Genomic DNA, 10,251 nt, shown 5'->3' on the forward strand with positions numbered 1-10,251 from the left:
GGATGGAGCCTCCTTAGAACATGAGACACTGTTGTTTTACTTGTGCACACTTGATTCATATAGAAACACTTCCTTGGCACTCACCATGCACCAGGCCGTGTTCTGGAGTGAACCCTAAGAGGTGAGTATGGTTATCACCCTTTTTTTAGGTGAGGAAACAGAAGCTGCTGCTGCTGCTAAGTCGCTTCAGTCGTGTCCGACTCTGTGCGACCCCATGGGCTGCAGCCCACCAGGCTCCTCCGTCCATGGGGTTTCCCAGGCAAGAGTACTGGAGTGGGCTGTCATTGTCTTTTTAGGTGAGGAAACAGAAGCAGAGAGAGGTAAAATAACTTGCCCCAGGTGCTCACTTCAGCAGCACATATACTAAAATCATAGGGAAAAGGAGAAGATTAGCAAGGCCCCTGCGCAAGGATGCCAAGCAAATTTGTAAGGCATTCCATAATTTTATTATCAACTCTCTACAAATTCTTATCTTCGGAGAAGATAATGTTTAAATCTGCATCACAATCACCCTTGTTTACTTGGAGCTTCAGCATCAGTCCTTCCAATGAATATTCAGTGTTGATTTCCTTTAAGATTGACTGGCTTGGGCTCCTTGTATACTGTGTGTTTTTTTCTGGTCACCTCCCAGAGTTGACTCTCCCCACCCTTAACATCTTCTTTCATCTTTAGATGAGGCTGGCAGGGCTGCAGCCACTTTGGTGAGTTACTCAGTTTTTTCTGACTCTCTCCCATATATACATGTTATTAAGCTTTGATTTTCTCCTGTTTAAAAATAAATAAATGAGTAACTTGCCCTGGGCACACACCATCTGAGCAGTGGTGGCTGAATGCCAACACTGTGCTCTTCACCAGCACCTCACAGTATCTCTGTCTTAATGCATTTGCAGAACACATCACGCATGAGAGCAGATGACTCTTTGAACCTCATGTGATGTGTCAAGGAAACCAAATCTGCTCCTATTTTTAGATGAATTCTTTCTGACACAAAGCAAGAAGGAGGGCTTTGTGGTGGGATGACTCCCACATAGGTAGCAACTTATCCAGCATATATGAGCACTGGCTGATTGACAACTCAGATGGACAGGGATTTCATCCCTTTGAATACTATATTGTCATACGTTCTGGAGAGTGATTATTTTTGTGAAGAGGAGCAAAACAGATTAAAGGGAACAAAAAACTAAACAAAGGGAAAAATAAAAAGTTGCGGTGGATAAAGCAATTCAGTAAGAGAAAGCAAAACCAGAGGTTAAAAAAGTTACTGTGCAATTATATTTCAATAAAAGGAAATTAAAACCAGGTTCTCAAGTAACTTTAATTTGAGTTGTTCAAGCCAACTTACACAAAATTATTTTGCAATCTTATGATGCATTTGACAAGATCTCCAGGTTCTAAACTCAAGTTAAGCCAAGCTTTCAGATAAAGCTAACTGCAGATGAAAAAGATATGGCCTTCTAAACCATCTTTATCTTGAAGAGATCAAAAAGGAAGGCCATGTTTTGTGAAATTCTCAAGGGAGAGAATACACATTTACTCAGTGCCAGGTCCATTGCCAAAATAGACATGATCTCATTATCTCCAATTAACAGAGGAAGAAACCGAGGCTCAGTAGGTAATGAAAAGAGTGAAAACTGGAATCAGTCTTTAAACCCATGTCTCTTCATAATACAGCAGTCTGTCCACAAATTCTTGGTACATTGCTATAGGTTTCTGATTTCGAAACTGATTAACTCATTTTGTAATATACACACATATTGAATCATGATGTTGTATACCTGAAACTAATATAATGTTATATGTCAATTATCTCAATTTTTAAAAATTATTAACATTGTACACTTACCTACCTGAATCTGGGTCTCTAGAGCCACACTAGTTACTGCCCTAGAGGGCCAATTCTAGACTTCTAGCCTGACAATTTTCAACAAACAGCATTGTTATATCAAGAAACTCTATAGGAACCTTACCCTTTGACAGAGGTAGACATCATTTTTTTTCAAGTTTTTTTAACTACATTTCATAACAGGAAGCAACATTTTATATCGTGACCCACTACATATGCAGTGTTTAACTGCACTATTTCAAAAAACAATATAAGGACTTCCCTGGTAGTCCAGTGGTTAAGATTCCACGCTTTTACTGCAGGGGGCGCAGGTTTGATCCCTGGTTGGGGAACTAAGATTCCACAAGCCGAGCAGCCAAAAAAGCTCCCCCAAAGCCCACAATATTTAACTTTGCTACATGTTCTGCTCTCTTCTTTTCTTTTCTGTTCCATTTTTAAAATATGCTGGTCCTGAGCTGTTAAATTGTTTTCATGGCCCACCAGTGTCTTACGATCTACAGTTTGAGACACACTGTACTTCAGGATTTGGGTTGATCTGGAGATTTGTTTCTCACTTGATAAATGCAGAAATATCGGCTCTCCAGAAGGAAGTGAGTTCTTTAAATGTACACAACTAAGAAGTATTGAATGGAGGACCTCGACACAGAATTCTGCCTTTACACCCAGTATTCTTCTGAATGCAGAATTTCTCCAGAGGAACTGTAAATGAGAAACTGAAGAACACCCATGTGCCCTCCCTGCAGGAAGAAAGGCTGAGCTACGTGAAAAAACAGAGGGGGAACACTTCCTAGGAGTCTCCCTGCAGCCGAGGCATTTGACAGTCCTTTCTGGAGGACACCTGCTCTGGACCAGGTAAGATGCAGGAGCTGGGATTCAGAGGTGGATTCATAGTCCCTGCTGTGGGAGAGGCTCCTGTTTCAGTAGAGGAGTCCATGCAAACAAACTACAGTGCAGGTGAATTAGAACCATATTAGTGATGGAGGAAATTAAAAGACGATTTTCTCCTTGGAAGAAAAACTATGACAAACTTAGTGTATTAAAAAGTGGAGATGTCACTTTGTTGACAAATGTCTGTATAGTCAAAGCTATGGTTTTTCCACGTACAGATGTGAGAGTTGGACCATAAAGAAGGCCGAGAGCCGAAGAATTGATGCTTTCGAACTGTGGTGCTGGAGAAGGCTCTTGAGAGTCCCTGGGACTGCAAGAAGATCCAACCAGTCCCTCCTAAAGGAAATCAGTCCTGACTATTCATTGGAAGGACTGATGCTGAAGCTGAAGCTCCAATACTTTGACCACCTGATGTGAAGAGCCAACTCACTGGAAAAGCCCCTGATGCTGGGAAAGATTAAAGGCAGGAGGAGAAGGGGACGACAGAAGATGAGCTGTTTCAATGGCATCACCGACTCAGTGGACATGAGTTTAAGGAAACTCAGGGAGATGGTGAAGGACAGAGAGGCCTGGCGTGCTTCAGTCCATGGGGTTGCAGAGTCAGACATGACTGAGCGACTGAACAACAAGTGATGGAGGAAGCACAGCTGGAGGCCAGAGAAAGGAGCTTGATATCAGTTCAGAGCCTGGGAGAAGGGAGCTGAGGAGAGAAGCTGTGGTGGAGGGTGCACAGAGTAGCAGTGGCGGTGGTGGTGATATAGTAGACTGTCTTAAGGGTGGAAGGTACTGGGTGGGCAGAAAGAGGAGAGCATCTTAAGTAGCTGGAGCAACATGAGCCAGGTGTAGGCCACTGAGGGGCAACGTGTGGGGCAAGAAGGACAGTGGGGTAGGGGGTAGAAGCCCCTTTTGCAACTGAGCAAAGTACCTTTGCTCACTAGACATTTTTTTAATGTTAAAAAAGTTTATTTAGTTTATTTAGTTGCAGCACGTAAGGTCTTCAATCTTCAATGAGGCATGAGAGATCTTTAGTTGCAACACTCAAACTCTCAGTTGCAGCCTGTAGGAACTAGTCCCCTGATCAGGGTTCAAACCCAGCCTCCCTGCGTTGGGAGTTCAGAGTCATAGCCACTGGAACACCAGGGAAGTCCTGCAAGGAACGCTTTTAAAAGGCAAAACCCTTCAGTGGCTCCCCTCACTCTCGGAAGGAATCCAAACCCCTGACCACATCTCCTTCGCCCTGCACCCTCTGCCCACTGGCTACTGCCCAGACCTCGCCTCCCACCTGCTTCCTTCACTTCCCATCAGCCACCCTGCCCTCCCTGCTGTTTCTAAATTCTTCCCACATGCTTGCTGCTCAGGGCTCTGATATTCATTGTTTCCTCTGCCTGGCCCACTCTTCACACAAATAGCTGTATTTCTCTTGATGACTTCAATCCGGTCTCTTCACAAATGTTAGGACCAGAGGACCCTCCAAGCCGGAGAACCAGCCTCCCTATCCCTCTTCATGTTCTCACTCTGATTTGATGGTTTCTTCATAGCACACCTCCTACAGTGATGTAGTGTTCATTTGATGACACCCACCCACCCCCGCTGGAACGATCTCTGGGTCAGGAAGATCCCCTGGAGGAGAGCATGGCAACCCACTCCAGTATTTTTGCCTGGAGAATCCCACGGACCGAGGAGCCTGGTGGTCTATGGTCCATAGGGTCCCAAAGAGTCAGACACAACTGAATCGACTTAGCCCGCTGGAGTGGGATGGGAGCTCTTGAAGGGTGGGATTTGAATCCCTTCCTCCTTGCTATCTCTTCAACATCTGGGGTGGTGCCTCCAACCTAGAGATGCTCCATAAACATGTGTTGAGTGAGTTGCTTTGCTAAGGGGGCGAAGGAGACGGTGAGAGAGTTGCCTGTGAGAGCAGAAAGCTTGGGAAGGCTTTGGACTTTCCTGGTTGATAGGACCAGGGCAGGTGTGCCTTTCACTGCTCATAGACCAGGACAGGTAGGCCCCCAGCTGGCACATGGGTTAAATGTGAAAGAGTTCAAAGGGGAGCTAATGAGGTAGAAGCAGAGGGGGGCCCGGTGTCCCATGGCCTCCGCCTCTTCCTTCTGGCTCCTGAGGTGCAGCATCAGAGCAAGCTCTAGAGGTACCTGCATCAGCTACACAGTGGCCTTCCTTGTCTCCAGGAAAACAGAGGATGAACCCTGAGACCCCTCCCACTGGAGGAAGGGCATCTCCATCACGCTGGAGAGGGCACGGAGGAACTGTTGCCCAGAACCCAGGGACCAGTCTGCAGGCAGAGAGGAGACCCTGGATCACAACATTGTTGGGGTGGGCGCATGAAAGTGAACCTATGACCAGTGTAAGAGACTATTCCAAGGGTCCCAGATGAGTCGTGCATGGAAACGTGAGGGCGTTTTCCCAAGGTGTTCCCCTCAGATCTCTCTGAGCTGCCATCTTTGATTTCCAGTATTTTTTTCACAGACTGTGTGATGTGCCCCTATTAAAGAAGAGAGATGAGTGGTAGCGAGGGGTGAGGGTAGAGTTAGAGAGAGAGTTGAGGAGAGACAAAGAGACAAGGAAAGAAGAGAAGAACAGAAGGAAAAAGGCACTGAGAGAGGGAACATAAAGAGAAAACCTTGGGATAGGAGATGTCAGGGGAAGATCAAGACTTTAAAGGAAGGAGAGAGAATCGGGAAAGAAAGGCAAGTGCAAGGAAAGGACAGAAGCTGGGACTTCCCTGGTAGTCCAGTGGCTAAGCTTCTGGTGCTCCCAATGCAGGGGACCTGGGTTCAATCCCTGGTCAGGGAAAGAGATCCCACATGCCACAACTAAGACCTAGCACAACCAAATAAACAAATAAACAATAAATATTGAAAGAAAGACAAAACCCATAAAAGAACAAAATGGCTGGAATGAGATGCAAGTGGTCACCAGGATGTGCTTGTTTTGGACATGCAGAAGGTTGGAGAAGGGAGATCACACAGCTCACCCTTGACTGCCCTCCTAGATCTCAGAATCTCCCCGCCAGGAGCCCCGCCCTACTTCTGGCTCCCCAGGGTGGGGCTCCTTTGTTTCCTGGGATGAGTCCTCAGCACCAGATGGTGAGCCTAGAAGTGGGTGAGGTCCTCTGAATGCTGGGCTCCTGGTTATTAATAACCGAGGCTAATGGTTCCAGTCCCTCCCTGGCCTCTGTCCTTCTGACCTGTTGCCTCAGTGGGTGAGAGGGCCAGTCCTGGAGGGATCCCAGAGGAGAAGGTCTGGCAAAGAGAAGAAATCGATGACACCAATCTTGGGAAGTTTCAGACTTACAGGAGGGAGCCATTGCCCTGTGCGGGCTACAGCGCCAGGCAGATTCAGCTATGATGCCGGGAGCCCTGAGGGCCCAGCATGGCCTCCAGGGGAGGTCCTGTCTGCTTTGATTTCCTCAGCTTCCCATTTGCCCGCTGGACTGACTGTTCTGGGAGGGGGATCTGCAGGTGTTGCCTCAAGTCACTCTTCTCAGAGAGAAAAAGTTTGTGAAGAGGCTGACAGATTGAGGATGGATGGGTGGAAGAAATAGAAAGTACAGCAAAATATTAACCATGATAGGATTTCCCTGGTGGCTCAGTGGTAAAGAATCCACTTGCCAGTGCAGAAGACATGGGTTTGATCCCTGGTCCGGGAAGACCCTACATGTCACAGAGCAGATAAGCCTGTGCGTTGTCACCACTACTGAATCTGTGTTCTAGAGGCTACAAGCCACAACTACTGAGCCCTCCTGCATCAACTACTGAAGCTCTCGCACCCTAGAGCCTGTACTCTGCAACAAGAGAAGCCACTGCAGTGAGAAGCCTGCACACTGCAACAAAAAATAGCCCCTGCTTGTCACAACTAGAGAAAAGCTGGTGCAGCAGTGAAGACCCAGCACAGCCAGACATAAATAAATAAAATTATTTTTTAATGAAGTAGAGCTTTGTTTCTTCTGACTCAACTTAGTAAAGGAAATTAACCATGACAGAATCTACATGGTGAGCATACGGATGTTCACTGCATATTCTTTCAACTTTTCTATACTTTGAATTTTTTCATATAAAATATGAGAGGAGAGAAAAAAATTGCCCAGCAAATAGTATAAGGTGTTGGGAGTGTGATCCCTTTCCAAGAGAATCTATATTTCAAATGCCTGGAGAGGGCAATGTTTATCCTGAGAGATGGCAGATTGCAGGTAAGGGCACCAGCAGAAACCAAACAGGGGAGGGAGAACCCTGGATAGCACCAGGTGATTAGCAGTGCTGCCCACCCACAGCTGCTGGCCTTTTGGTTGGTGATCTTTTCCCAAGTTTATTCTGCCTCTCCTGAGATCTAGGCCTTGGCCCAGAGTTGACCCCACCCTGCCATCTGTAACCCTTGGGGTAGGATAAGTTCCAGACCCTGCCTGACAACTGATCTAGGAGCCTGGTCATGTTTGCTCAGGAGGTGAGGTTCACACGGAAAACAGCAGGGGGAGGACTTGGACTTGGTATAAAAGATCTGGAAGTTTCTAGGGGGGCTATTTTGCACTTGAAACTGCCAGGTGAGGGGTGACAGAGATGTGGGCTAAGGGGTGACAAGGATTCCTGGATCTGAGTTAGGGGGAAATGCAAGCTGAGCTGAAGAAGAGACTTCCTAGACTGAGCAGCAGGAGAGACGTGGGTGTCAGCTAACCGGGGCATCTGAATCAGAGCTAGTCTTAGGTGTCAAGATGTCTGGATCTCAACTGTAGGGCTGGGGACGCCTGGGATACACGTATGGCCAGATTTGTATTAGTGGAGAAAGAGGTATGACAAATAGACCAGGCACCTGGGATCTAATATCTTGAGCATATTCCAGCTCCTTCTCAAACTTCTTGGGCTATCCCATCTCCACCAGAACTGCTTGGATGGTGATGCTGGCTGTCTCTTCTATTACCATCTTCATTCTCCAAGTGACAGATAAATGCTCTAAAATGCTCCTTTCCTTCTAATTTAAGAAAAGGAACAACTTAGGAATTTAAACTATGCCCCAGATGCCCCACAAGCTGGGCCAATCTACCCCAGCCCGACTTCCATTAGGCTTTTCTCAGACTCCTGGTTTAATGAACTCAACCATCTCTATGATTTGGAGATGTCCTCCATTTTGAGGGGGGGGGGATGCGGTTTGCTATGTGGTTTGTAAGTCTTAGTTCCCCAACCAGGGATGGAACCTGTTCTCTCTGCAGTGGAAATACAGAGTCCTAACCACTGTACCACCAGGGAAGTCCCTCACTTCTTTAGAAAATTCCTTTCCTGCTTTGTGCTAGGAGGGAACAGGGGTCGACACAGCTTAATCCAGATAGAAAGTCAGAATTGATCTGGCTTGGGAGGGAAGAGGAGGTTTGGTTGTAGTCAGACAGGGGAGAGGGAGAGGGAGAGGGATGAAGGACACAGAAGATAGCATCTGTGATGAACAGGACTAGAGACTATGGACAGTTCTTTCGAAGCCCAAGACTCAGTGGATGAGGTCTGAATTGAAGGACCAAGAACTCTGAGACTCAGCTGGAGGTCAGGGGTGCCTGGGTAAATGACCTCCAAGAGGATAAGAGCAACCACTCACTCCCGCCTTTCTTCTCACTCCAGCCCCAGGATGTTGACCGTTGCTCTTCTCGCCCTTCTTTGTGCCTCAGCCTCTGCCACAGACAGTAAGTGAGAAGCGTGAAGCCCAGGACTAGATGAGGGGAAGACAGCCGCCTGCACTGCTGGCAGCCAAGGCTTTCAGAGGCTGACTTGGGGTGGTGGGAACCAAGTTGTGGGAGGAAGAGGGGTGATGAGGAGAGACTGAGCTCTCAGGGGATTTCTCCCTTCAACTCCTCCTTTCCCTCCAGTTCAGCCCAGGGCCTCCTCCTACAGTGGAGAATATGGAGGCGGAGGAGGAGAACGATTCTCCCAGTCTGGAAACCAACTGGATGGCCCCATCACTGCCATTCGCATCCGAGTCAGCAATTACTACATCGTAGGGTAAGCATCTTCGAGATTCTGTACTTTGGCGACCTTCTAAGGCTCTTACTACATTAGGAAGGTCTCAGCCACTTTGGGTCACATCAGCAAGTCACAGGGATAACATGATACAGAAAAGTTATTAGATGACTTGGATTTGAGACCCGTGCTGCCAAAACCCCTAAGACTCCCACATGTGTGATCTTGAGTAAATCATATACCCTAAGCTCTGAGAGACTTGGGCATTGTCTAGTTTACCCCCACCAGAGGTTTAAATCCCACCTGGCATCCTGTCTCTAGCTTGATGCCACTCCCCAAATGTGTGTCCTTCTGACACTGGAGCCTGGCACAGCACAAACAAGTCTCTCCCCTCGTGGGGGCCTTTCAGATGTTTGAAAAAAAAAAAAATCCCTTTTGTTCTTTTAAGTAGGGGATGGGGGCCCAATGGGAATGTAGACTTCAAAGGCAAGCTCTGATTTTTACTGTCTGGGTGATTCCCGGCAAGCTGTTTTCCCTCTGTGAGCCTGTTCATCAGCAAGACGAGGAGCTGAAGTTCCGTGTATGACCTCCCAGGGCTTATCCGACTCTTTGGGGCTGTCACACTCTTTGGGGCTGTCATCTCTGTCACTAGTCTGAAAGTCTCAGCCTGTGGGCCAACAGCTCCTGAATTCTGATCACCTTACTCAGTGTCTCCCTTCCTTCCCTCCTCACTCCGCCCCTAGTCTCCAGGTGCGCTACGGCACGGTGTGGAGCGACTATGTGGGTGGCACCTCGGGAGACCTGGACGAGATCTTTCTTTACTCTGGGGAATCCATCGTCCAGGTGTCGGGAAAGTACACGACCTACCTGAGAAAGCTGGTCTTTGTGACGGACAAGTTCCGCTTCCTGTCTTTCGGGAAAGACACAGGCACAAGTTTCAACGCTGCCCCCCTGTACCCCAACACTGTGCTACGATTCATCAGTGGCCGATCTGGCTCCCTTATTGATGCCATCGGCTTCCACTGGGACTTCTACCCCTCTGATTACGAGAGCTGCTGAGTTGTACCGCAACCCTGCAATGGGGACCTGGGAACCCACTCACCACTAACCACCATGCACATGTCTCAATTAAAAAAAAAACCAACAAACAATAAAAGGGCATGACTACAGCTAGTGGGATGCACCTCTTGACTCTGGGTAGGAATGTGCGAATCTCATTTCTGGCTACTTGTTGTGTGTTAGTCTGGGAAAGAGTGGGAGGATGAGGGAGAGAGGTGAAAGAATCCTGAGCTTTTCTTCATAACTTATCAAGAGGAGATAAGGTCTTTCAGTGGTTAGGAGTCTGCCTGCCAATGCAAGAGACACTGGTTCGATGCCTGGTCTGGGAAGATCCCACATGTCAAGGAGCAACTAAACCCATTCGCCCACAACCACTGAAGCCCACGAGCCCATGCACCGCAACAGGAAGTGTAGCTGGGGTTCGCCACAACTAGAGAAAGTCAGAGTGCAGCAACAAACACCCAGCACAGACCAAAATAACTAAGTAAATTTTACAAAAGTATTTTCAGTTGA

General features: G+C 47.5%; 1 protein-coding gene and 1 non-coding gene across 2 annotated transcripts; both read left to right on the forward strand.

The window, feature by feature from the left end:
• The first annotated feature begins 339 nt into the window (after positions 1 to 339).
• Positions 340 to 446, forward strand: LOC145533562 (U6 spliceosomal RNA). The gene has a single exon (XR_014074164.1). It is a non-coding gene; the product is annotated as a U6 spliceosomal RNA (small nuclear RNA).
• A 7,904-nt stretch (positions 447 to 8,350) lies between these two features.
• ZG16 (zymogen granule protein 16) lies at positions 8,351 to 9,738 on the forward strand. The gene is made up of 3 exons (XM_081553435.1): positions 8,351 to 8,405; positions 8,589 to 8,721; positions 9,423 to 9,738. Exons 1-3 carry the CDS (start codon positions 8,351 to 8,353, stop codon positions 9,736 to 9,738), a joined length of 504 nt encoding a protein of 167 aa, XP_081409561.1.
• The last annotated feature ends 513 nt before the right edge of the window (positions 9,739 to 10,251 follow it).

Source organism: Giraffa tippelskirchi, chromosome 13, assembly GCF_054371585.1.
Source record: "Giraffa tippelskirchi isolate mGirTip1 chromosome 13, T2T-mGirTip1v1.2.pri, whole genome shotgun sequence".
Lineage (NCBI taxonomy): Eukaryota > Metazoa > Chordata > Mammalia > Artiodactyla > Giraffidae > Giraffa > Giraffa tippelskirchi.

What these genes read in the sequence shown, in the direction of transcription:
- ZG16 (XM_081553435.1), top strand. Translation starts at nt 8,351, where the DNA reads ATGTTGACCGTTGCTCTTCTCGCCCTTCTTTGTGCCTCAGCCTCTGCC. An exon ending in CTCAGCCTCTGCCACAGACA is followed by an intron (nt 8,406 to 8,588) that starts GTAAGTGAGAAG and finishes CTTTCCCTCCAG; the next exon opens with TTCAGCCCAGGGCCTCCTCC. An exon ending in AGCAATTACTACATCGTAGG is followed by an intron (nt 8,722 to 9,422) that starts GTAAGCATCTTC and finishes CTCCGCCCCTAG; the next exon opens with TCTCCAGGTGCGCTACGGCA.